The sequence below is a fragment of the Neohortaea acidophila genome (genome assembly GCF_010093505.1).
Source record: "Neohortaea acidophila strain CBS 113389 unplaced genomic scaffold BDY17scaffold_1, whole genome shotgun sequence".
NCBI classification, from domain to species: Eukaryota; Fungi; Ascomycota; class Dothideomycetes; order Mycosphaerellales; family Teratosphaeriaceae; genus Neohortaea; species Neohortaea acidophila.
In genome coordinates, this window is record NW_022985510.1 from 2662906 (window position 1) to 2687881 (window position 24976).

At 56.6% G+C, this 24976-nt stretch overlaps 10 protein-coding genes across 10 annotated transcripts; 3 read left to right on the forward strand and 7 right to left on the reverse strand.

The window, feature by feature from the left end:
• Positions 1-148: 148 nt before the first annotated feature.
• On the forward strand, positions 149-3613 carry BDY17DRAFT_320713 (armadillo-type protein; the record flags this gene model as incomplete). The annotated part of the gene is made up of 1 exon (XM_033736498.1): positions 149-3613. One exon carries the CDS (start codon positions 149-151, stop codon positions 3611-3613), a length of 3465 nt encoding a protein of 1154 aa, XP_033594794.1.
• Positions 3614-3802: 189 nt separating this feature from the next.
• BDY17DRAFT_243895 (uncharacterized protein) lies at positions 3803-6073 on the reverse strand (the record flags this gene model as incomplete). The annotated part of the gene is made up of 1 exon (XM_033730479.1): positions 3803-6073. The coding sequence occupies one exon, from the start codon at positions 6071-6073 to the stop codon at positions 3803-3805; it is 2271 nt and encodes a 756-aa protein (XP_033594795.1).
• Positions 6074-6580: 507 nt separating this feature from the next.
• On the reverse strand, positions 6581-8424 carry BDY17DRAFT_290453 (HK97 family phage prohead protease). Its single transcript, XM_033732510.1, has 2 exons — positions 8144-8424; positions 6581-8097 (listed from the first exon to the last, which is right to left on the reverse strand). Exons 1-2 carry the CDS (start codon positions 8382-8384, stop codon positions 6662-6664), a joined length of 1677 nt encoding a protein of 558 aa, XP_033594796.1. The 5' UTR covers positions 8385-8424; the 3' UTR covers positions 6581-6661.
• A 163-nt stretch (positions 8425-8587) lies between these two features.
• BDY17DRAFT_290454 (histone-fold-containing protein) lies at positions 8588-9497 on the reverse strand. The gene is made up of 3 exons (XM_033732511.1): positions 9173-9497; positions 8978-9113; positions 8588-8910 (listed from the first exon to the last, which is right to left on the reverse strand). Exons 1-3 carry the CDS (start codon positions 9268-9270, stop codon positions 8764-8766), a joined length of 381 nt encoding a protein of 126 aa, XP_033594797.1. The 5' UTR covers positions 9271-9497; the 3' UTR covers positions 8588-8763.
• Positions 9498-9661: 164 nt separating this feature from the next.
• BDY17DRAFT_244709 (survival factor 1) lies at positions 9662-10938 on the reverse strand (the record flags this gene model as incomplete). Its single annotated transcript, XM_033730559.1, has 3 exons — positions 9662-10137; positions 10197-10618; positions 10676-10938. 3 exons carry the CDS (start codon positions 10936-10938, stop codon positions 9662-9664), a joined length of 1161 nt encoding a protein of 386 aa, XP_033594798.1.
• Positions 10939-11446: 508 nt separating this feature from the next.
• BDY17DRAFT_307486 (uncharacterized protein) lies at positions 11447-15116 on the reverse strand (the record flags this gene model as incomplete). The annotated part of the gene is made up of 3 exons (XM_033735120.1): positions 11447-11508; positions 11566-14625; positions 14675-15116. The coding sequence occupies 3 exons, from the start codon at positions 15114-15116 to the stop codon at positions 11447-11449; spliced, it is 3564 nt and encodes a 1187-aa protein (XP_033594799.1).
• A 662-nt stretch (positions 15117-15778) lies between these two features.
• On the reverse strand, positions 15779-17600 carry BDY17DRAFT_290459 (uncharacterized protein). Its single transcript, XM_033732512.1, has one exon. It carries the CDS (start codon positions 17283-17285, stop codon positions 16080-16082), a length of 1206 nt encoding a protein of 401 aa, XP_033594800.1. The 5' UTR covers positions 17286-17600; the 3' UTR covers positions 15779-16079.
• Positions 17601-19387: 1787 nt separating this feature from the next.
• Positions 19388-19993, forward strand: BDY17DRAFT_230872 (uncharacterized protein; the record flags this gene model as incomplete). Its single annotated transcript, XM_033730215.1, has 1 exon — positions 19388-19993. A coding segment is annotated over one exon (606 nt), but the record flags the coding sequence as incomplete, so codon positions are not given.
• A 1619-nt stretch (positions 19994-21612) lies between these two features.
• On the reverse strand, positions 21613-22788 carry BDY17DRAFT_244496 (TFIIH subunit Tfb4/p34; the record flags this gene model as incomplete). Its single annotated transcript, XM_033730539.1, has 1 exon — positions 21613-22788. The coding sequence occupies one exon, from the start codon at positions 22786-22788 to the stop codon at positions 21613-21615; it is 1176 nt and encodes a 391-aa protein (XP_033594802.1).
• A 593-nt stretch (positions 22789-23381) lies between these two features.
• Positions 23382-24908, forward strand: BDY17DRAFT_243095 (major facilitator superfamily domain-containing protein; the record flags this gene model as incomplete). The annotated part of the gene is made up of 3 exons (XM_033730401.1): positions 23382-24116; positions 24165-24518; positions 24567-24908. 3 exons carry the CDS (start codon positions 23382-23384, stop codon positions 24906-24908), a joined length of 1431 nt encoding a protein of 476 aa, XP_033594803.1.
• Positions 24909-24976: the final 68 nt, after the last annotated feature.

The following is a 24976-nucleotide window of genomic DNA, read 5'->3' on the forward strand; positions in this document are numbered from 1 at the left end:
CGTTCAACGCGTAAAGTGGGACGCGGTCTGCGGCGCGCTGCAGCTGCGAAGTCAGCGGAAACGAGCCGCGGACAGAAGTCGTGGTATCAAACTCCATGAACTGGTCGATTTCCACAAATCAACTCGGGTCCTGCGATGGCAGATAGCCATGGAGAATGCAGACGATGATGACGACTTGCGACTGGCACAAGCATCCGCCGGTCTGATTGCTGATCTGGAACTCGCTCTACCTAAAATCCTCTGGAAACGGCGCAGGACAGGCGATCCTCGTGGAAGAGTGCATATCCAAGTCAGACAACGTGATCTCGACTATGCCATCCGATTACTGGAGCCCTTCCAAGGCGAACCGCAGCTTCTCGATGCCCGGTTGAACCAACTCTTGCCACCGATTGTCGAGGCTTTTGCAGAGTCCTTGCAGCGTGAGCGAAAACCTGCACCAGTGTCGCATGTCGACTTTGAGAGTGCGATCTGCATCCTTCTTTACACCTTTTGCAAAGTGCGAGGACACAAAGTGATTTCCCGCTTCCTAAACAATGAGCCTCGCTACTTGGAACCCGTCCTCTCCCGACTTGAGCATGTTCTGGCGGAACGAGAGCAACGGCCAGAGGAGTGGCAGACTCCGTATGTGCTCTTGCTCTGGCTGTCTCATCTTCTGTTGACCCCATTCGACCTATCAACTATCTCCAACCGACCCGTGGACTCCGAACAGCTCAACCGTATCATTCAACTTCCGCCTGGCTTGCCACCAATCGTTCAAAGAGTGTTATTTGTTGGCCACAACTTCCTGCCCGTCTCAACAAAGGCTCAAGATGCTGCAGCAATGCTCCTGCTACGGCTCGTTATCCGCGTGGACATGCAGAAACTTCAACTGGCAGACGCCGTGGTCTCGCAAGCTCTGGGGGTGGTCCGAGACAACTCGCTCACAACTGTCTATGAAAAGATTGGCCCGTTAAGGTTTCTCGCTGGCGTAGGCTCTGCTGCAGAGCTGGACCACCTCATCCCGAGCATCTATCTCGCCTCTCAACGTCTCGCTGAAGAAAAGCCCACAATCATGTCGAGCGCAGTGGCGAAGAAGCTAGTCTTGAAGATCTTTCGCAACATCGCCGTGCTGGCTTTGCGATCCACGCCGTCTCAGGGCGCGCTGCTTGATTTTGTTGAGACAAGTGGCGCGATAGAGACTGCCATCGATCATCTCCTGGGCTCACTCGGCGACGGCGACACTCCGGTTCGATATGCAGCAGCCAAAGCTCTCAGCTTCATCATCATCCAGCTTCCGGGGGAGATGGGACACGAAGTGATTCAGGCGATCCTCGACTCATTCAAGGACAGCATGCCGCATGATCGAGACAAGCTGGATTTTCGAGCTGTTGACGCGTTGAAATGGCACGGTCTCACTCTAGCCCTCGCACATACGCTGTTCAAGCGATGCGCCATACCAGCACAAATCCCCGAAATTGTCGATGTGCTTGTATTGGCATCACAGTTCGAACAACGCACGGCGACAGGGAGTAGTATTGGCACCAATGTCCGAGACGCGGCCAATTTCGGCATTTGGTCCTTGTCCCGGAGATACACCACCGAAGAACTGCTCGCTGTCAAAAACATCAGGATGAAGAAAGGTTATGCTTCTGCCCCGGATACGTCGGTCATCCAATGGCTCGCGATCCAGCTCATCCTCTCCGCCTGTCTTGATCCCGCCGGCAACATTCGACGAGGCTCGTCTGCGGCATTACAAGAGCTGGTCGGACGACATCCGAATCACGTTCACGAAGGCATCGCCCTCGTTCAAATCGTCGACTACCAGGCTGTGGGACTGCGAAGACGAGCAATGCTGGATGTCGCCAGCCGTGCTGCGCCATTAAACCCCTCATATTGGACCGCACTCTCGGCAGCATTGTTCGAATGGCGGGGGTTGGGTTCGTCGGATGTTGAATCCCGAGATGCTGCTGCTGCTTCTTTGGCGCGACTTAGCGGGTTGCAGGAGAGCTCTTACGAGGCCGTGCTGATGCAAGTACTGCTATCCGTCCAGGAGAGCTCCCAAAGCGACCCAGACTACTTACATGGGCTCGTGCAGTCCCTTGCATATCTACTCCAGCGAGCGAACGCGAAGGATGAGCACGTTGGAGAGTTCGACAAAGCCCGCTCCAACGACTTCGGACGCGTTCTAGATGTTCTGCTTAAAGTCACCCGAGAGTTCTCTCTGCGTATGCTGCGCTCAGAGCTACCAGCAGCTATAGTGCAGCTGCTCGCGGCTCTCTGCCAGCAATTAGCTCATCTCGAGCACGACAAAGGCCTATTGGCATCGATTGACACCTTAGTCGAACGCATGCTCACACGATCCGAGGAAACTATACTGCAAGCCGCGCCATCGCTCATCAGGCCTCTTCTCACGCTGAAGGTCAAGCTGGGAATGCCACTCGGATGCTTGGATGTTGAGAGTCTCTGTATGAAAGTTGCGACTGATAGCTCCAAAAGCACGATGCATGGCGCTGGGAGAGCGATCGCTTTAGGAGCGCTAATCGGGGCATCTGGTAATGCGCTCCTGAGCGAGGACATTACGAAGGCAGTTAGTACGCTCGGTGACCTGACTCTGGCAACGAACGTGGACTGGCGAATCGTGGGCATCAAGGCCTTACAGCTGGTCGTGGAGTCGACTTCTGGCTTCCGCGACATGGACACCCGTATACCGGGGCTGGTTATCAATGCGCTGCACCACGCTCTGAACGATTACACCATTGACGAGAGAGGGGATGTCGGATCGCTCGTTCGGCTGCAGGCGTTACAGTGCACAACCTGCGTCCTCGCAAAAGGCGACGCCGTTTCCGATAGCTCGTACCTCCAGATCTTGCACGCGGACATCTTGCGGTTATCCTTGGAGAAGCTAGATCGTGTTCGCTTGGCAGGAGCTCGATGCAAACAACAGCATCTCAGCTCATCAATGCCCGCGACTGATGTCTCCAGTGTCTCAACGGAAGCATACTTCCTCGACACCCTCCACCCTCTCGCAGACGCCACCTCTCCGACCTGGCAAACACACGCTCTATTACAAGGCATCATATCCAGCTCCGGCATCAGCGCAGAGCCCCTCCTACAAGCTTCTCGCACCGCTCTCGCCAGTATCCTCTCTTCCATCCCAATTGCCCACCTCGAAACAATCCTAACCCTCTTCACCACAATTCTCCAATCCCTCCTCGCCAACTCCAACAGCACCAACCTCCAACACCCCGCTCTCGAACTCCTCTCTTTCCTCCTCGAGGTTCGAATCCCTCAACGCCTCCTCTCCCATCCGAACGGCGGAACCTTCAAATGGCGCACCCTCCTCTCCACCGTCCAGAAATCCCACCACAAGTCCAACGATATCCCGAAAATCCTCGCTTGCCTGCGCATCTACCGCTCCCTGGCGGAGATTCCGACGATTCGACGTGAGGTCCTGAAGAAGTTGCTGGGCATGTTGAGGACGAATCCGTACCCGCGCGTCCGGGTGGGTGTGGCGGAGGCTTTGTTTGTGGTCATGGAGGGCAGAGAGGAGGTTTTGCGTGAGAGGGATTGGGCTGCGCCGGTCAAGATGCATGCGGGGGTGATTGGAGAGATGGAAGGTCGGTGTTTGGCTTAGGATGCATAGGAAGCTTATGATATGTTAAGGACATGATGTAGAAGATGAGGTGATGGACAATAGACCGTCCTCCCAACTAAGGCCATTCAAAGACAGCTGAGATGCTTCGCGCATATCCAGTTCGGAGAAGCACAGTATACTCAGCAGACGCCTACGCTTGATCCAAGCCGGCACAAATCTTGGAATTCCTCAGCCAGATGCAGGCTCGGGAGCAGGAGCAGGCATAGCACCATCATCATCCGCCTCTGCAGCCTCAGCCGCAGCATCATCCTCCCGTCCGTCAACCCTAGCTCCAACCTCAGCCAGAATAGCATCCACCATCTCCATCGTGTCCGCCTCGCCAGCAGGCTCGTCCTCATCATCACCAAACTCGACCTCCATCTCCGGCAAGCAAAAGAGCTCATCAGCCGTCATGAAAGGCACGATGCGCGGCCGATCCACATCCGCTGCTTTGCAGCCGCCGACGTTGGCGCGGAAGTGCGATGCGTAGCCCATGCGCGTCAGCTTGGGCGTAGATACTGTGGCTTTCTCGCCTGTGTGGTCGATGTAGGGGAGGTATTGGAGCTCGGGGAGGTCGGCGTCGAAGGGGAGGAGCGCGTGCAGCGGGGTGGTGCTTGTTGCGAAGTTGTGGGATTCGGTGCGGAGGGGGATGGAGGGGAGGTTGGGTGCTGTGAGGAAGGATTCTTCGTTTTCGTCGTCCTGTTTGGATGGGGTGGGTGATGAGGTGTCGGGGGTGGGCGGCGGGGTTGGTGGCCGCATGTATTCCTCGGGTATGCGCGCCAGGTCGTTGTGGATCGTCGCGAAGGGTGAGGCGGGATGCAGCATGTACCAGCCTTTGGCTCGCATCAGTTCCATCAGATACTCCATCCATGCCGGCTCGGCCTGCGTGACGAGTTTGACGGATTTCTGCACCACGCCTGCGTGGTGGGCTGCGAGCCGCCGCTTCAAGAAGCCGTGGAATACCGTCCACTTGTCTCCGAAGATCAAGCTCGCAGTCGAGGTGGGAGCGCCGTAGAGGAAAGGAACGAGCGCCGATTTGTCCAGCGTGGCATCCTCGGTGTATCGTTTGGACGCCATGTGCTCGACTTGGGGCCGGTCAAGCTTGACGTTGCCATCTGTGAGGAACTCAGGCACATCCAGTGACACGCCCAGCAGGTCTCGAACTTCGGCAGAGTCGTAGGCGGAATAGCGGTATTCTAAGATGGTGTAGTAGAGGTAGTGGAAGAAGGTGGGAGATAGCTCTGCTTGGGAGGAGAGCAAGAGCACATGGCTGTTCTCCGTGCTGCTGGGGTAGAAGGACTCCAGGAAGCGAAGCGAAGCTTCCTCTGCTCGTATTCGTGACGATGGAATGCGACGGCGAAGCGTGAGCCCGTTGGTTTTCAATGAACGGTACTGCTCATCTGGAGGCCAAGCCAGCGACTGCAAATACTGCTCCGCCCATGAATCAACGTCAGAAGGGAGCTCGACGGTCAGCTTTGGACGCTTCATGCCCGCATAACTGGCGTCCACGAGACTCTTCACCGTCCGTATGAGACCACCCGAGCTGTGTGGAGGCGCGTGGATCAAGATGTCGATGTTCGGCTCGTACCAATTCGCAAGGCTACCCGTGTCCAATTTCGTCATCCACTCAAAATCGTCGTAGGCGCCGGCGGGAATCTCAATCATTGGTTTCCCGAGCTCGTCCGCCTTGATGCGCATCGCCTCGGTGAAGAAATCGTTCTCCAACCTGGCATCGTCGGTAATGATGACCTGCGGGTGCATGAAGTCGTTGATGTGCTTCATGGCTCCCATGACCGACAATGCAGCTCGTCGATCGGTACTGAATTGCGCATAATCGCTCCGTGCATCGTGGAAGGCTATCCTGCACTCCGCCGCGTCCGCACCGTTGATATCGAGTATGCGCTCCATCGACAAAGTATCCCGACCCATGACGGCGAAGTGCACGTAGTTCCGCTTCCACTTGCCCATCTTGCAAGCCAGCGGCATGAGATTGGCCACGCTCTTCAACGACGATGCAGCGAACAGGACGTTGCGATTCACCGACAGCATGCCCTTTGTGCGTGCGATGTCGTGTAAGCTGGAAGCGAGGCGGTAGAAGCGAATCTTGCCGTCAAAGTAGCGCATGCTCGGTGTAGTGTCAGCGTCGCGACCAGGTTTCGGCGGGGCGCTGGTGGGCTCTTTGATCTCGCCATGGGTGTAGGGGACACCACTTGGCTGAACATCGGTATCGTCGGCGCTCAATGGTGCGAAGGAGGTAGGGGCGGAGAGGGTTCGGACGAGGTAGTAGAGGCAAGCGAGGGCGAGGAGGGCGAGGGGAAGTCGCCATCGTTTTCGTCGTCGCCAGGAGTGAGGCACGTTGGGGGAGGAGGCGGCGGCGGTTGATCGAGGGCGCCAGTAGTCGTCGTCACGTTTGCCCAGCTCCTCATCGCCGCCGCTCTGGAATCTCCTGTGTGCTGACATGGTGCGCCAGAGAGGAGAGGAGGTTAGACGGGCAACATGTCGTCATTGGCATAGCATCGTGCGCCGAACCAAGCCCACACGTATCCCGCGTCGATTTCGCTTCTTCCTTGCCGTCAAAATGTTGAGATGCTGTAGTTGTGCATTGGCGGGAAGACGTGAGCATCGACGTTAGGTATACGGGGATGCGGACGTCACTCGTGCTACGACCGAAAAGGGATATGATGACTGCTTATGTACGCAACCTTACATGTAGTATTAGCGAGCCTAGCCTTAATACAGTCAAGTTGCCAAACCACACCGCCGCCGTACATGAAATGGACCTCACCTCCTACGTGACTCGCGCGAATAAATCAAAGGTGCGGCCGGTAACAGGCGCGCAGCGATGTACTGTCCCCTGTTGTACATCAGCGTGTCCCACAATGGCTGTAGTAATGGGGTAAGCAAGACAGGAGATCGTGAAGGCAGCAAAACATGAGGCTACTAGGGGCCTGTTTCTAGCGCCATAAAGAGCAAGGCTGCGTCGTGCAAAAGGCATATTTCGACTCACTGCAAGATATACTTGTCTCTTATCTCCGCGACTAGTCATCACTAACCCAGCTGCATCTTGACTGGATCGCATTCGAAATCGTACTTGGAAGATGTAGCAAGTTGCATCTTGATCCGATCACGCTCGACCTCGTACTTGAACCTGCTGCCCACGTGGTCGTCTCTCAATCTCGCCTGGCCCTTGCCGCACACTTTCTCCCGAGCAGTCAGAGCAGGTTGTGAAGCGGCCCGCTTTTCTGCATATATCCCCCTGCGCCTCAATTCGGGGACGAGAAGCTCGACCACGTCTTCAAAGGTGCCAGGAGTTGTGACGTACGCGAGGTTGAAACCATCCAGATCAGCTTCCTCCACCCATCGCTGCATCTCTGCCGCCACGACATCCGGGGTACCAACGCAAACGGGTCCAAGGCCTCCAAGCGAGACTCTTTCGGCCACGACTCGCGGTGTCCATTTGGGAATGTCTTCACTAGCCGTGGTGAACGCAGACATCATTGCGCCAATCCGCCCAGCCTCTGTGGAATCTGATTCCTTGAGCTCCTGGTCAAGGGGGATCTTGGAGATGTCAATGCCTGTCCAGCCGGAGAAAAGCACCAGGCTTCCAATGACAGACGCGTACTCCTTGGCTTTTGCGAATTTCGCCATCGCTTCTTCTTTTGTCTTGCCAATGACGGGAGTCATTGTCGCGAAGACTTTGATAGATGTTCCATCCCTCCCTTCTTTTGCGGCTAGTTTTCTGATATTTGCAATCTTGGGCGCGAGCACCGATGGGCTGTGTCCAGCAACGAAGATGCCTTCTGCATGCCTCGCTGCAAAAGCCGATCCCGCGGACGAAGCTCCCGCTTGGAATAAGAATGGAGTTCGTTGACGGGAGGGTGGCACGAGGAACTTGGTTTCGAGATTGTAATACCTGCCCTTGTGGCTGACATGCCGGATCGCTTCGGGGTCGAAGTAGGTATCACTTTTTGCATCGGCGATTACAGCGTTGTCGCTCCAAGAGCCTTCCCAGAGTTTGTACAGCACTTGCATGTATTCCTCGGCCTGGGCATAGCGCTCGTCGTGATCGACCGAGGTGTCAAAGCCAATAGCCTTGAAAGCCGCCTTTTTGTATCCCGTCACGATGTTCCATCCGAACCGTCCATTCGTGAGATGGTCAAGAGTCGCAAAGCGCTTTGCAAGGACGAATGGTTGTTCAAAAGAAGTCGTCGCCGTCACTGCGAAGGACAGGTTCTTCGTCACGGCAGCCATGGCAGATATCGGGGTCGTGGGGTCTGTCAATGGCCATTGGGCGGCGCGCCGGATGCAGTTGTCCAGTTTGCCCTCGTAGGTGTCATATCCGCCGAAACTATCGGCCAAGAACAGTGCGTTGATGTCGCCGGCCTCGAGCACTTTTGCAAGATGAATCCAGTATTCCAGGCTGAGCTTCGTTGTGCTTCGGTCTGAAGGGTCTTTCCATTGTCCTGGGCACATGTGGCCGATGGCTATGATTGTCAGCGTCGGTTGGCTCGGCCTGAAATATTGACTGACTTGACATGTCGAACGCATTGAGGAGAATCTGCTTTTTCTTCTTCTTGAGGATGCCATTCACCCCGTTGGACGTCGGAGACGCCATATTGGGGAGCTGGTGAGGAAGAACACCTTGACAGTCGCAATGAGAGGCGATGACTGGTGGAGGAGCCGTCAGAAGCGTCGTCAGCGAAGTCACATCTTGAGCGCATTGCCTCCGCTGCTTCCACAATATATTGGCAGGTTGACTGCTGACTGGCATTCGCGCGGGACATTGATTAATTGCCCGAACCCTAACCCCAATCCCCACGAATTGCAGCCGGCGCGGGGTGTACTGCTAGAACCCGAGAGACAAGCATTGCTAGAGCTAGACAAGTCAACATAATCATTCAGCATTTGACAAGTGAAGGACGAACAAATGCCTCAATCTCTGGAAAACACGAAGCCAGAGGATGCACAGCAGATCTGGAACAAATCAAAGTAGACCTCGCTATCTTACGCCATGCCCGCTAAAACTCGCAGCTCGGCCTCGCAACAAGAAGGCCGAATAGGGGTATCAAAGAATCCTGAAGCACCATCATCACTCCGTCCAGGTCTCGGAGAGCATTAGCTTTCCCAGCGTGCACCGCCACAGACACCCCTTAGAACCCGCGCCTTAGAGACGACCCCTTCGCCTCTCCGAACCCGTACAGCGTATGTCCCATTCGATTCAGGCAGAATACGACATCCGACGTTGCGACGGTCTTCCTCCCGGTGCCTTCAGTCACTGCAACGACTTGTTTGAGGACCTAGCCCACAGTATTAGCCGGGATCCCCTTAGGAAGCAAACGATGCAGATGGTAGAAGCAATCTCACCTGCTCCAGGTGAGCACGTAGCGCCGTTCGCAACTCGTCGTAGATTGTGGAGGAGATGCGTTTGACTCCGCCGCGACGAGCCAGGCGCCGGATGTCACCTTTGGTCACGCCCTGGATGTTGTCGCGTAGGATCTTGCTGTTGGGCCGGCGTCAGCATTGTGGTAAGAGATGAGTGGAGATGCAAGTGATGCTTACCGGTGGCGTTTGGTCTTGCTCTTTCCGAGCCCTTTGCCTCCGACGCCGCCGGCGAAGTTGAAAGACGTCCTCGAAGACTGGGTGTTTGTGCGTGCCATGTTGTGGGCGGGATAAGGACGGGCGATGAAAGAAGAGTGGATGCGCAAAGGAAACGCACGGTAGCAGCTGAACGCGGTGTTGATGAATGCCTATACAGCCGGCTGTCACATAGTGGGATGTGTGAAGAGTAATGTTGCGGGTTTGTGAAGGTTGTGAGGTGCGACGTGAGCTGCGTGCAAGCAAGACAAGCCCGAGCGTCTCTTTCCATATTGGGACAAGATCGGCAACCTAAAGGCTTGGGCACAGCTTCATATGATATTCATTTCTGCGCGTAACACGACGAGAGCCTCGTTTGCTGGCCGTCAATTAATGTTCATTACGAGTAGATTACTTCCCACCTATGCTCATAACCAATGCACGTGCCGTAACAGTGCCAACCGCGCCACGAGCTCAAGAGATGAAGGTGGCCTCCATGAACAACTGGCCCTCCTCCTCCACCACCTCGCCGCCAATGTCGAGCTTCAACGTCATCTTCGGCACGTACTGGTAGATGTACGGCTTCGTGCCCGCCGCTCCAGCCACAATCGCCTTGACAAACTTCGGCAGCTCGCCCATTACATCCACCCGATCCGTTCGTGTGCCCAAACTGCCCTCCAGTACAGCCTTGCCTTGCTTGTCGTCGGCGGTCTTCCCTTGCCACGTGAACCTCACCGCACCCGGTTCCGGCCAGTCGTTCTCGGGGTCTCCTTTGACATCCGTGTGCTCCGCTTTCGTGTTGGGTGACGCGCCTGTGAAGAGGACTTTGTCCTTTTTCACCACACTTCCCACCGTCACCACAGTTTCACCGTACGACGGCGGGGTCGTGAACTCCATCATCACGGCGGAGTAGTTGGGGGAGTGGAAGTTGGCAAAGTTCCACTTGGCAGCTGAGTCCCATTCGTCAACATCTCTTCCGACATGTCTTAAAGAACTGAGCAGAACTCACCTGCAAAATGCGGCTTCATCCCCTGCAGCGCATGCACAAAGATCCCAGTTCCCTTAAAGTCCACCGGCCCCTCCTTGGTCAAAATCTGCCCCTCAACCCTACACCGCGGCCAGAACTTATGAATCATCCGGCCCCAAGGCTTCTTCGGGTCGGTGCCAAAAGAGCTCGTCCCGTCCTTGCCCACCACCAAGCCGGGAGCCTCTTGGGTGAACTTCAAATCGACAATGCTCGACTTGCTGATGGAGGATTTGATCGTGTAGCTCTTGCCGTCTTCGCTGAGTTCCATGGCGCAGTTGTCGGCGTGGAAGGACTGCTTGTCGGGGGAGAAGGTGAAGTGGTGGAGGTTGTCGGAGGACCAGAGATGTTGGGTGGAGTTGGGAGAGAAGATTTTGGAGCTAAATTGTGCCGTCGTGCGCACGCCCCTGCATCCATCGATCGTCAGTTCCTTGCCCGTGGGCGGGAGGACGGTGATGGCTCACATGACATTGCTGTATATCACCTGCGCCAACCCAATACGACCCTCGTCGCTCAGCATGTAGAAAGTCTTGGTCTCGACATTCGTCGTGTCCATACACTCCCACGCCAGATCATCTTTCTGCAGTTCGGTGTAGGGGGCGGTCGATGTCTGGCTGGCAACGGATTGGATCGCCGAAGGGCCGTACACGGGTTCTGTGACGCCGAGTCTGTTGAAGCACACCTGGTTAGCTGGCAGGATTGCGGTCGGGGTGTTTGGTGCGCACATGCGTGTGTTTGGCCCAGTTCAGCATGTTTGCGGTGGGGTCGGTGAAGGGGAAGGTTAAGGTGGTTTAGTCGGTCATGCAAGAGACGGGCTTGTGAGTAGAGAGAGATGTTTGCGAAAGTTGTTGGAGAGTTTCGAATCTCACTGGAAGTCGGCGGAGGTGCATGGAGATCGTCATCGCACACTTACATAAGCAATCACATGAAACTTTGCCTCGAGGAGACAGTGATATGACGAGAAGAAGGACGATGTAACTCTCTAGCAATGACAAAAAGCGACTGCTTGTTCTCTATCCCAAAAAGACACCGCATCCCATAATACGCACACTACGCGTGCAGCATTCACACGCGCATTCCCATCGTGGCATCTTTCGATCCTTCAGTCGTGTTCCCGTTTCCTCGCATACATCGTTTGCTATTGATTGGAGCCGTCTGTGCGTTTCTTGCATCTCTCTTGCATCCCCTCGATTACCGTCGCCACACCCGGCAGCGAACGACTAGTAGTGGCGCGTTCAAGCAAAGTCCGCAGAGTAAGAGAAGCCGCGGAACTCCTCTTGCATAGCCTGCGACAAAACTGCATCACAAAAGTTAGCACGACCATTCGCACAAACCAAGGAGAGACAAGACTTACCCGACTGCACCGGCGTCAAAACCGGCGTTTCACTCGTGAATTCGTCCCCGAAATTACTCGTATCCGCGCGCCCCTTGATCGTCGGCAAGAAAGGCGGTTGCACGCGCTTGTGGTAGATGTCATCCCAATTGACGTTGCGGAAGAAGGCGTGCGACATGATCTCCTGCGCATCCGTCACGCCCGACCCCAGCCGCAGTTCGGGCTCGCGCGTCAGCAGCTTCTGCAGGATGGAGACGCTGTCACGCGGCATGTGGATGGGGTACAGCGGCTCATCGGCGAGGATGGCGTCGTAGATTTCGTCTTCGTCCTCGCCGCGGAAGGGCGATTGCTGCAGTAGCATTTGGTAGATGAGAACGCCAAAGGCCCACCAGTCCACCGCGCGGCCGTAGCGCTTGTCGAGTAGAATCTCCGGCGCCATGAATTCCGGCGTGCCGCAGAAGGTGCTCGTTGTCGAACCGTACCACATGTCTTCCTTGCACAGACCGTAGTCGGCCACTTTGATGTGGCCGTCCAGCGTGAGCATGATGTTGTCGAGTTTGAGATCGCGGTAGATGACGCCATTCTCGTGGAAGTACTTCAGCGCGAGGCACACCTCGGCAGCGTAGAATTGGGAGCGTTTCGTGCCGAATTGGGAGCGCTGGATGTGCAGCATTAAGTCACCGCCGCTGATGTACTCCATGACGAAGTAGACACGCGTTTCCGTCTGGAAGCAGGCGTGGAGGTTGATGAGGAAGGGATGCCGTTCCTTATTGGCGATCAGCAAGACCCGCTTCTCCGACCGAACACTTTCCACCTCGTCGTTTTCAATGATAAACTCTTTCTTCAGCACTTTGATGGCGTAGAGTTGCTTCGTTGTCTTCGTCTCGGCCAACATGACCTTGCCAAAGTTTCCTTTGCCCAGCACGGCGAGGAAGTTGAAGTGGTCGAGACCGATGCGTCGGCCGCTGCCTTGAGTGTTGGCCGGCGGCGCGGATCGTCGCTCTCGCTCTTCTGCGACGGGCTGAGTGATGGTGGTGACCGGTCCAGCAGCAGGTGGAGCTTGGTGTGACTGAGGCGGTGGAGACTGGGGTACGTTGATCTGCGGGATCGACGGGGCGGATGTTTGATGTCCATACTGAGGTTGCTGCTGTTGTTGCTGCTGTTGGTTGAACTGGGCATATGCCCGCGGATCATACGCAGGCGTTTGGGATTGAGCATCCAGAGGCGGTGGACGTTGATTGCTCCGGCTCTCCCTGTACCCATCCGCAAAAGCAGAGCCTTGCGACTGCGGCTGGCCATACGGACTTGGTTGACCGTAGCTTGTCCGCGAGTCTGCAGGAGGTCGCCTGCCCGTCAGTGCGGCCGATGCTGCTGCCGCTGCCGCCGCCGCCGCGGATTGTGAGGACTGCGATCTTTGCGCAGGTGGACGCTGCTCTGGGGATGACGGCCCGCCGTACTGAGCCGAAGCGGCAGCTTGAGCTGCATTGACAGACGACTGGTTTGGCGGACCATAGGATGACGTTCTCGGCGGCTGTTCGTACCCATCAGAGTATCGGGAGTCCCTGCCATACGAGAACCTCTCCTGCGATGTCGACGGGCCTTCTGTTGCCACCTGGTCTTGATGAGCATTCGTCGCCACGTAACTGGTCATGCCAGAAGGAGCTCCCGGCCCTGGTCGAGGAGTAGTATTCGAGGAAGGTCGCAGAGTCTCTTGAAGTCTGCGCTGTCCGCTCTTGGCCAACCGAATCTCCAGAAGAATCTTGTTGGCCGCTTCCATGCTCATCCCACAGAAGTCGGGAACAAAGTGCACGCAATTGTAGTGGCACGTCAGCTTGCACTCACTGCACTTCCGCGATTGCTTGCGGCCGATGGGCAGCATGTAACCACAATGACAGCACCAGTTGGCGCCCATGTTGGAAAAGGCATCGAAGCGATGGGGGATGCGGTGATTGATCTTTTCCTCGTCCGGATCGGTCTCGGCATTGGATTTGCTGATGCACTTCGTGACGACCTTTTTGTGGCATTTTTCGTGGCAGGTGTATTTGCAGTCCACACATTGCATGCCGGCCGTGTATTTGAGAAAGTCGCCGCACAGAGCACAGCGCATGATGTTGTAGAAGGTCTGGGTGGTGAATTTGTGGCCGTACTGCTCGATGACGGTTTCCTTCTTCTGCCGCACGGCGCCTTTTCGACCCAAGCCAACGGCATCGAATCCCTTTCGCTCCTTGACCTGTTTCACGAAGCCAAGGGTGAGCTGAATCTTGCCCACAGGCTCGAGTGAGAACCACGCGTCGATGTAGATCGGCCCGGTCTGCGAATGCAGGCCGGAGCCCGGAGGACCGCCAGCGGCAGCCGCGGTACTGTTTTGATTCTGGTACCCATGGGCGGTCGGTGGGGGTTGAAATTGCAGGTCTGGCCGTCCCGCATGAGCGTCCATCTTGTCCGCAGTCATCCAACCAGCCTGGTTGAATTCCGTCTCCACCCTCTTGCGTCGGATATCGTCTACTAAATCTGCGATTCGAATCCACAGCAGCCCAATGGGAACCGCCTGATCGCCCGACTTGTCGTAAACGGTAAATTCGACTTCGTTCGCCTTGTCGACGTCAAACTCGTGCGTCTCATCGCTCCATCGATCCGTGCGCGTAGATTTTGTCCTCCCCTTGAAGGAGTCCTCCACCTTGATGACGACAAAAGTCTCTGGTCCTCGGGAAAATCGTGTGGTGGCGGCGTGGTCGACATCGGAGATGGCGCGGATCCGCACCGACATGTGGCCGGTCAATGGCTTCCGCTGGCTCGGCGTGTCCAGGCTGTCGTTGTCGTTGGCGTCACTGATGTCGACGTTGACGTGTAGGTCCTCGTGCCGCCGCAGCGCTCGAGTCAGGAGCTGGATCTTCTGTGTACTCTCGATCCGCTTGCCTTCTGCCTCTGCCCTGCTCTTGCGATCGTTGGACATGGAGTATAGTTGGAGCATCTTTTCGACACCGGCTTTGTATTGCTTCTCGACACTCAGTTTGAACTCGAGCTGGGACAGCATGTGCTGGATGCGGGGGCCGAGGTGCTGCGTATCGGCTTTGATGAGATCTACAGAAGTTAGCATGTTACAAGTATTACGGAGGCAGATGGTACACACCGAGTTTGCTGAAATTCGGGCGTGCTCGTGGCGTCCGGTCTGCAGGTCCTGGGGGAGCGTAGGGCCCTCTGGCGGGCATCTGTCCCGGGGCGCCGCCACCACTGTACCCTCCCGGCCCAGGGTTCCCATAGTCGGAACCCTCGTTATAGCCTTGCTGATTGATCCTCCCTTGCCCGGTGCGGTCGGGGGAGCCGTTGGGAGGAGCACCGTTGCCAGACACGGACATGTGGCCCATATCCCGGCCCATCTGCCGCGTGCGCAGATCGTGGAGGGTCTGCTCAAAATATTGGATGTGGCGCTGGGCATCGCGGATTTGGCTCTCAGCGCGCGAGATGAGTTGGGGATTCTGCGTGGCCTGTCTCATCTTGTTGGCCGCGGTGATCATGCTCTTTTCCTTCTCTATCTTGCGATAGAGATCCTGAATCGTCGCATCGTCATTCATCTTGTCGGTGTTGCGCCGAGGTTATGGCGCGGGGGTAGATTGGTCGCGCGAGTGGGAGCCGCGTGAAGTCGTGGGAGAGGCGTGTTCCGATGTGTTTCGTGGCTGCCGAGCACGTGCTGCTCGTCAGCGAGAAAGTGAAGTTTCGGCCAGGGTAGGGTTTGGCCAAAAGATGTGGACCGGGGAGGGGAGAGTTAGGCCCGCTCCCTGCGAGTTCTCGATCGAAGGATCCAGAAATGGATAGAGTAAAAGACGCTGTTCACCAGCCAGCTGCAGGCTGCAAGATTCCAAAGAAGGCGATGGAAGGCGACCCACGCCCCAGCGCAACCAGTCAAGGGCGGTAGGGGAGGTCGGATGAGGGAGAGGTGGAGGAGCGGTGATCGATGGAGGCGGAAAGGAGACGGGTCGAAGAGGGTAGATGTATGGTGGTGTGGGCAATGGAGTGATCGGAGCTGGTCGTTGCGCTGCTCCGCCACAACCCACACGGTCTCGCGCCGCAACTTTCTTTTTGCCCGTTGCGAGCGACGCCGGATGATTGGATGGAATCGGAGGCGAAGGCACAAAGACCACCTCTTTGCGCAAGATGGCTCAGGAGGGGCGGGATGGGAGGAGGAAGGCAATTGGAGGTGGGCAGGAGGAGGAGGGGTGGGTGGGATGTGAGAATTATCGCGCTGAATGGAGAAATGGTCGGACGGAACGCCCGACGGCCGGCGGAGGCGGCAATCAATGCCTGTCTTGACATCACTCCGGCCTCTCCCATCTTTTCCATTGAGCACGAGAGCATTACGGTATTCGGAGGCTGCAAAACAGTCGGTTGTCATGTTTGGAAGAACTACGCATTTCCTGCTTCTCCGGCAAAAAAGACTACCTCCGTCTTGCGCCGGAAAATCGTGATGATGCGCCCAGGCCTCTATCTATATCTGTATGTAACAGCCTTGCGGCTCGCCATCTACTCTAATCAGCTCTTCAACTCCAGCCATATTTCTCATTACAAATCCAATCGACATCTTCCCAAGACCCTTCCCCATACCATCGTAAGCTTGCAATGCTCTCCTTCTGTCGGTGTTCCACTGCAGCCTTGCCATCGAGCAACTGCGCGGCAGCGAGAGCCGTGGAGGTGGGATTCCACAGCAGCACTTCTCGCATTCCCCATGACGCCGCCTCGGACTGAGCAGCGGCGAAAAGAGCCGCGATCGCTTGGGAAAGAGGCGTGCCCTTCTTCTCCGCTGCTGCCTCGGGCGTGGCAGGTGCAAAATCGGAGAAGGCTTCATCTTCGATAACGAGCCGGAGGATGTGAAGAGTGTTGGGAGCGTCTTCTTGCGCATTGGTCCACACATGGGTCCAGTAGCACCACACTCGTGACCCCGCCTCGCCAACCACGGCGCCCTTGATTCGCGGAATTCGGTCAAACACTTCCCTCCCGATGTATTCCTCACGGGCGTGATGCCACTGTACAATGGGGTAGTTGGGGCGGATAGCCACCGCCGGAGTGTGCTTCGCGCGGCTTAACCGGGCGCGAGTCATCTGCTCGTCAATGTCGCAGAGTTCCGGGAGGTCTTCAGACTGCAAAAGGCGGACGGGAGGAAGGCCATCGGCAACGCTGGAAAGGGCGGGGAGGGTGACATGGGCGGACGGGAATGGATGCCAGGCGTGCGCGGCGTAGAAGTCGCGGCCAATGTCGGAGTAGAGGGTGCTGAACATGGGCGACTTGCCATTCTGCGGTTGCCAGTGTCGGAGTTTCTCGCCCAACTCTTTGATCATGCGTCCGGCATAGCCCTTGCCTCTCTTGGCAGGAGGACAGAAGACGCTGCCGACAGCATGCGACACTTCCTCCTCAACCTTTCCGTTTCTCCCCACCAGCGCCATTTTGCGAATGGTCTCACATCCGCAGAGGACTTGTCGGGAGGGAGAGCCGGGGGGTTGGTAGACGAGGACCCAGGATGTCTGTGCGCCGTCTTTGGTGAGGTCTTGGTTGGCGAGCATGTGCTCTCGACGGAGGTAGGAGTCGAGGGTGGTGAGGATGCCCTTCCATTCGGAGCTGTTGGCGACTTGTTGTGCGAGATTCTCTTCTTCTGTCGCCTCGACCAGGTAGACGTGAGGATCGTTCTTGTGGGGGAGAGAGGAGTGGCTGTGGCTGTGGCCGTTGCCGTTGGAGATGCCCGGGTCACCCATGGTCGGAGATGTGGAATGTCGTGGTTAGCTGTCGCTGTCTGGCAAGGTCTGGGGGAAAAGACATGAGCGGGAGGAGGAGGTCATATGAATGCCTTGCCTGTCCAGGTGACGGGAGAAGGTGGTTTCCATTACGTGAGGTGAAACGCGTCTCCCAGGGCATCCCACGCTGGCACGTCGGCGAACAGAAAAAAAGTAGCCGCTGGTAAGCGCGCGGTGGAAGTCTTTGCTGCCTGAGGCCGGAATGGGCAGGGTCCAGATCCTGCCTGGTCGCGGTCGCAGCTTCCCCACATCTGATGACTTGCGTAGAGTTCACCGTCAAACCAACGCGGATCACTTGATGAGTTCATAGTCCTAGTAGACGAGTCTATGAATCCACCGACCTTGCTCCTGTCGGCAGTTCCGCTGTACAACACCAAGCCCCCCTCCCACCGGAACGACAAGAAAGAGCCGCCGGATCCCCGCGAGCCCAGCCTCCTGGGCCGCGGCGGCCACTCCGAGCTCCGCAGGCTGCATGGGCAACCTGGTTCATCAGCAAGGGAGGACCACCTACATGCACCCTCCGCCGCATGAGCGCATCCAGTCCCTCGATTGATGACTTCCCCGCTCCCTCCTCGCTTCCCGCGTCTCGATCTGGCGAGCAGGCAAGGCAGGCAACGCGAGCGCTTACAGCAAGTGCCGCCTGCCCTCCACCTACAATGACGAGGCGTGAATACGAATGCCACAACTACATTTATCTCTTCGCTGACTGACCGGTCATCTTATCCGTCACCCACCACGCTCACGGTGAACCCACCTTCACCCGTCTTATTACATTCACCCCGCCCCACACTCTGATTCGCCCAACCTTTGCCTTCACGCCGACTGGGTTGTCGACGTATCATATACCCCTCACTCATGCTTACCATTCCTCTGGCTCTCACTCCATCTCTCCATCGGCCAAGCGTTCCTCCCCGTTGCCCACCATGGCTTCTCCTTCTCACCGGCAAGGTCCTCCTGAAGTCATCAACCTCTTGAGTGACGACGAAGAAGACGACGACTACCTCAACGGCACCGCCAGTGACTCTGGAGATCATCGCCCTGCACGCCGACGTAGACTGGACATGCGCTTCGACCGGTTCAGCCCTTTCTTCGCCCCCCTTCCACCGCGCATTCCGGACCAAGCCAACCCCCTTCTCGACAATCCTCCACCGCAGCGTGTGCCCAACCCGATCGCATCCGTCTTGGACACACCTCCACCGCAGAATGGCTTCGACACGACTCCAACGCTGGGTGGCCTGCGCACTCCTTCGCCACTGCCCGCCGCACCACACGACCCACGTCACACACCATCCCAGCGTGGTACTCTCGTGTTTGTCGATGGCGAGGAAGTTTTCATCCCGGACGAAGATGTCAACCATCCTCCCAGTCAGCGGACTACTTCGTCCGGTGTCCATCGTGACGAGCCTGCACTGACCTCCGGCAACGTCGTGGTCAGCTCTGCAGAAGACTGCCTGCTACATATCCTCGAAATCTTCCCCGACATCAGCCATGATCACGTCTACACCCTCTATCACTCCTTTGATCGTGACGATGGCTACGAGATACTGTCCCCGGCCGTACGACTGGACCACATCGTCGACCAACTCGCCTCCGCCTCCACCTATCCCAAGCAGGACAAGGGCAAGAAGCGCAAGCGTGACGTGCCTGTACCCGCACACGATGACCACCGATGGGAGACCAAAGACCGCGCTTCTGTACCAGGAAATCTCAAAGGCCCGATGCAAGCCATGCTCAAGGCCGAATTTCCGGAGATCCCCGTACTTTTCATCAATTCCACCTTGCACAATGAGCAACATCTCTATCACGCCTATCTGCTTCTTGCGAGAACCAAAGACTCTGACGATCAAACCACCCGTCCCTACGGCAAAGGTCGCCCCTCGGTCAAAACACTGGCCAACGCTGTCACCATTGCCACCAACTGCGGCTGGCCTCCACTTGTTGAAGAACTGCAGGCTGCGCGGCGAGCGGTGGAGGCCGTGAAGGCTGAACGTGCGGCAGAGGACGAGAAGAAGCGAGCCGAGCAAGAGAACTTGCAGAGGGCAATCGCTGCCGGGGAGACGACAGAATGCTCCGCCTGCTATGATGATCTACCAATGAACCGACAGATTCATTGCAACGGCAGGGTCGCTCACTTCACCTGCTTCGATTGTGTCGAAATGTACATCAAGTCAGAAGTCGGCGAGTCGCGCTGTCGCGTGATCTGCCCTGCTGGCTGCGGATCCGGCTTTACTCAGCAGCAGCTCGATCAGCTGTCCAACAAGCAGCTCCTGGAGAAGTTTGCTCAGATTCAACAAGAAAAAGACATCCGCGATGCCGGACTGGAGGACCTGGAAGAGTGCCCCTTTTGCGACTACAAGGCCATTCTTCCCCCGGTCGAACAAGACTTTGAATTCCGCTGCGCCAATCCCGAATGTGAGAGGGTTAGTTGTCGTCGGTGCAAAGCCGTGTCCCACGTTCCGATCTCGTGCGAGCAGCATGCTCAAGACAACAAGCTCAACAGTCGGCACACGATTGAGGAAGCCATGACCGCTGCGCTCGTGAGATCATGCAACAAGTGCAAGAAGCAATTTGTCAAGGAGTTTGGCTGCAACAAGATGACGTGTCCCAGCTGTGGTAACAAACAGTGCTATGTCTGCTCCGCCAGCGTCAAGGACTACGAACATTTCGACCAGACATCGCGGGACCCGTCGGGTGCGCCGGCGCCTGGAACGAAAGGAAAGAAATGCCCCCTTCATGACAACGTTGAAGAGCGGCACGAGCGAGAAGTGAAGGAGGCTGAAGAGCGCGCACGAGCGCAGATTGTCGCGGAAAACCCGGACGTCACTGCGGAGGATCTCGAAATCAAGCTCTCCGACGCGGTGAAACAAGGGACGGCCAACCGTCTTCGTCAGGGTCGTGCTGGCGATGCAGGACTTGGAAATGCCCTTGATGCCCTGCGAGACTTGATGGGAGGTTACGGAGGTTACGATGGAGCTGATGACCTTGATTTGGATTTGCTTCGGGGTCGCAGGCGTCAGGTGCGCAGGCGACCACGGCGCAATCCGCAGCCAGCCCCGGCTCCAGGCGCAAATCGACCTTGGGAATTACAGGCTGCCCTGGAACCTATGCAAGGCTACATACCGGTTCTCGGCTATCGCGATGCATTGCCCTTCGGCCATCCCTATATTCCCCCGGCCGGTCCACGAGCCTGGAATGGAGTGGCGGCCGTCGCACCTGCGAACCATTTCCCGGCCCACGCCCCGCAACCGGCTCGTGTCGAAAATCCACCTGCTTACCAGCAGCAGCGGGATCAGGCGGAGAATCCACTTCGACGTGGTCTCGCCGGCAACGTGGGGCATGACCTTTTCGGCCGTGAGCCCCTCAACGACTATCCATATCTCGATTTCAGGCTTCCAATGCGACAGCCACATACTGACGGCAACATGTTTAATGACGACAACTACCACGATCATGCCTGGGATCTACTACCTCGCCTCAACGGCGCGCTCGACAATGCTGATCCCTATCCATTTGACCCGTACGCCAACCCTCCTGCGTTGCAGCACGAACTAGCACGCCTCCAGTTACCACCATTGGGGGAACAACAAGCTCAACCTGCTCAGCAACCCGCGCGACTAGAAACACCACTCTACCAACGACCTCCGCCGCCTCCGCAGGATCCCCAACCATTCGCAGCCAACATCCGCAACCACCGCATCGGCTTTGAGCACCTAGAAATGCTCCGCCAGCAGCATGCTGACGATCAGTACCAACGCGCGCGCCAGGAAATGTATCCGACGGGATTGGGTGGAGCGGGTGCACCACCAGGCTTTGGCGGTCAGCTTCCTGCTGCTCCTGGCGCGCATCATCCGGTGGTGGCGGGTGATACGCAGCCAGCACTGGCGTGGGATGATACGCAGCCAGCACTGGCGTGGGGCGAATATGGACGGCAGCTGGACTTTGGAGGATTCTGAGCAGGGATTGGTGAGACTGGGCTCTGGCGTGGTTGCTCCTTTTCGCTCAAGAGATCGTACTCCAGTATGAGCTCCTCTTGTCGGGTTGCGGTTCAACTGGGACGGAGTCAAAGGAGAATTTCGACGAGGAAAGCAGGCGCATGAAGTATCATGATTACGAACGTCCATGAATGTTTTCGGCCTTCGTTCTAGCTAGTCAGCGTGTAGTGCTTTACTTGCTTTCACTGATGGTTATGATGAGCTTAACGATATTCGATGAATCTACGATTTTCGGAACATCTTTCAAATACACAGCCCAGCCGCTCAACGCCAACGCTAAATCCACAGAATCTCATCTACCCAACAGCAGGCGTACTCCCTCTGCTCTCCTCCCCTACCCTCCCCTCTTTCCTCTTTTTCTTCTTCTTCCGCGCCACAACCACCGGCCGCAGCCCATAGTTGCCCACACTCAAATGACTCCCGCAAGTCAGACATGTGCCGTCCGGCAGAGGCTCGCAGAAGATACTCAAGCAGACACTACACACATACCCAACGTCCACAATCCGGCGATGGCAGAAGCACGCAGCGCGGAAATCCACCCCTGCCCCTTCGCCGGGTGTGATTAGGTGTGCGCGCGCCGAGGCATCAGGCAGGTAAGCGAACATGAGGTATTGCAAGAATCCCGCATGAGCAGTAGGTGTGTCGAGGGCCATGTAAATCCCGTTTGTGGCATCGGCGGCTTGCTGCAGGAAGACGGTGTCGCCGGCGAGTTTGAGGATGTCGATGGGGATGCTGAGGCGTTGGCTTGCAAAGATGGTGTTCATTATCGGGATGTATTGCGTTGCGAGGTCGCCTGAGACGGAGAGGATGAGGATGCGCGAGGTCAGGGGTTGCGAGGTGGAGGAGGACTTGTTTGCGGAGGGGTTGGAGAGGTCGTTGCCGCCTGCTACGGAGGTGGGGTCGGAGTAGTTGAATTGGGTGCTTTGAGTGGCGGCTGGAAGGGCGGCGGATTGCTTGGAGATGTAGGAGAGGGCTTTGGTTAGAGCGCTGGCGATCATGGTTGCTGGGCTGGAGGAGATGGCGTTGGGAGTGGTGGTGGAGAGGAGATTGGTGAGGTTGCGCAGGAGGGTGTGTTCGACGTGCGCAAAGGGTCGGTATTTGTTTGCGTCGTCGATTGGTAGGAGTACGGGCCCGCCTGAGCCGGCGGAGTCTCGATCTTGCATTTGGAGGTCTCCATTTTGGGCGCCATTCGGGTTATCATCGGCCTCTCGATCTGGAGTGGTTGTGGCGGTGGGATAAAGCCATTCTGCTCGCTCGGAGTGGCTGGCGAGCACGGCGACTTTGTTGGCGTGATTGATGGCGAGGTGCGCGTTGATGAAGACTAGAAGATTGGCGATGGTCTTGGAAAGAGGGAGTGAGTCTGCGATCATGGCCCAGGCGCGTGGATTGGTGTCGAGGATGATGGTGAGAAGGGAAGCTGGCTCGGCCTCGTCGGGCTGTTCCGGCCGGTTGGTGGCGTCTACGGCGTTCATGTTGGCTACGCCCGACCAGGATGAGCATGTGAGCCTGGTTCCGTGTTGGCTGAGGTGGTTGTGTTGTATCGGGAATGTTTAGAGGGCGGTTGGTGATGAGTCGACGATTGGTGAATGAATGCCTCAGGATTCCAGGTCTTGCCAAGCCCGCCTTCTCACTTCACGCCATCCGCCTGTCTTCACCACAACATCAAACCTGGCCGTGACTTGTACATGCGCTAACGAGCGTGATTAATGACACCCAATGAGACGATTGTCGTGTACTGAGGACGTGTGCTGCGCCAAGAACCTCCCCGCCGCTTGACTCTTGCCACGTCGTGCTCCACAATGGATTGGCAGTCGGAGATGTCGTTTTGGGACTTTCCGTTCTCGGCTGCTCCGACTCATCTACACCTCTCTTCTTCTCTCTACTTTCTTGTCTGTTTTCATCGAAATACACCTCTCGCGAATGTTGCTGGGCATATGGACTTGTAGCAATCTCTTTTGGATCCGATTTGACGAATGCCACTGTACTTGCCAAATCACTTTCCCAACGTTGAGTTGCCGCAAACCACGACCCTTCTTCCCCTCCTCTTTGGACGGTACTCCTAGCCATGACGGGAGAACGAAACAAAGCTGGCTCGTCGACAATAGTACTGGACCCTGTCGAACTCCAGCCCATCAAGAACAAACAGGCTGTGCCCAGCGTATCAAGCAAAAGAGCACCGTCCATCAGCGGACGCAGCCTCGCATCTCAGACCTCTCAATCGGCCAGAAGTACTGAAGATGTCGACCCCAGTACAACGCTTCCTGCACCCACTACTGCCACGGACTTTGTCGAAACATGGAATCACCCCAAGATCAACATGTACCGCGTGTTCGCCACCTTCTGGTCTTTCGTCGTCATGGGCTTAAACGACGCCTCGTATGGTCCGCTCATCCCGTACTTGGAAGAGTACTACAATCTCAGCTACACCATTGTGTCCCTCGTCTTTCTCTCTCCTTTTGTGGGCTACAATCTCGCCGCACTGCTGAATACGACAATCCACCTAAAGCTCGGCCAGCGCGGGATTGCATTTCTTGGCCCGGCGCTCCATTTGGTGGCATACATTATCAATTGTACGCATCCGCCGTATCCAGTCTTGGTCATTTCCTTCATGCTGGCTGGTCTGGGGAATGGTTTCGAGGACTCCGCATGGAATGCATGGATCGGTGCAATGCCGAATGCGAATGAATTGCTTGGGTTCTTGCATGGCTTCTACGGCTTGGGTGGCGTATTCGCCCCGTTGATTGCCACGACCATGATCACAAAGGCGAACTTGCCGTGGTACACGTGGTATTATGTTATGGTGAGTCTTTACTCCAACCGCATCAGTTCTCGTCTGACAACCGTCTAGATCGGCTTTGCCGTCATCGAACTCGTCACCTCCACGCTCGCATTCTGGGGCGCCACTGCCGCCGTATTTCGTGAGAATAATGCCGGGGGCTTGGGCGGCTTCTCCCGATTGAAAGAAGCAACGCTGAAAAAGCCTGCGGCAAGGATAACTTGGCTTGCCGCTTTGTTCCTCATCGGCTACGTGGGCATCGAAGTGGGCCTGGGCGGATGGATTGTGACGTTCATGATTCGGGTCCGACAAGGCGGTCGATTTGCCAGTGGTATGACTGCCACAGGCTTCTGGCTTGGACTCACGCTGGGTCGGGTAATCCTTGGATTTGTGACCGGAAGGATTGGGGAGAAGCTCGCCATTGCAGTAAGTCTACATTCATTCCATCTGACTATCTGTCTAACACTTCCCCAGATCTACCTGCCCATCTGCATGGGCCTCGAAATTCTCTTCTGGCTCGTGCCCCAATTCTACGTCGGCGCTGTCTCGGTCGGCTTGCTCGGCTTCTTCCTTGGACCCATGTTTCCCGCCGCCATGGTCGCCTGCACCAAATTACTCCCACGACATCTACACGTTTCTGCCATTGGCTTTGCCGCGGCGTTTGGAGGCAGCGGCGGCGCCATCTTCCCTTATGCTATTGGAGCAATTGCGCAGGCAAAGGGCGTGGCAGTGTTGCAGCCGATCATCCTGGCGCTGCTTGTCTTTATTCTCATCATGTGGCTGTTGTTGCCAAGGATGAATAAGAAGAAAGAGTGAATGAAACTGTTTGCGAAGGTGCATAAACGAATGATACGTACAGGAGCTACTGATGTATTCACGATTCC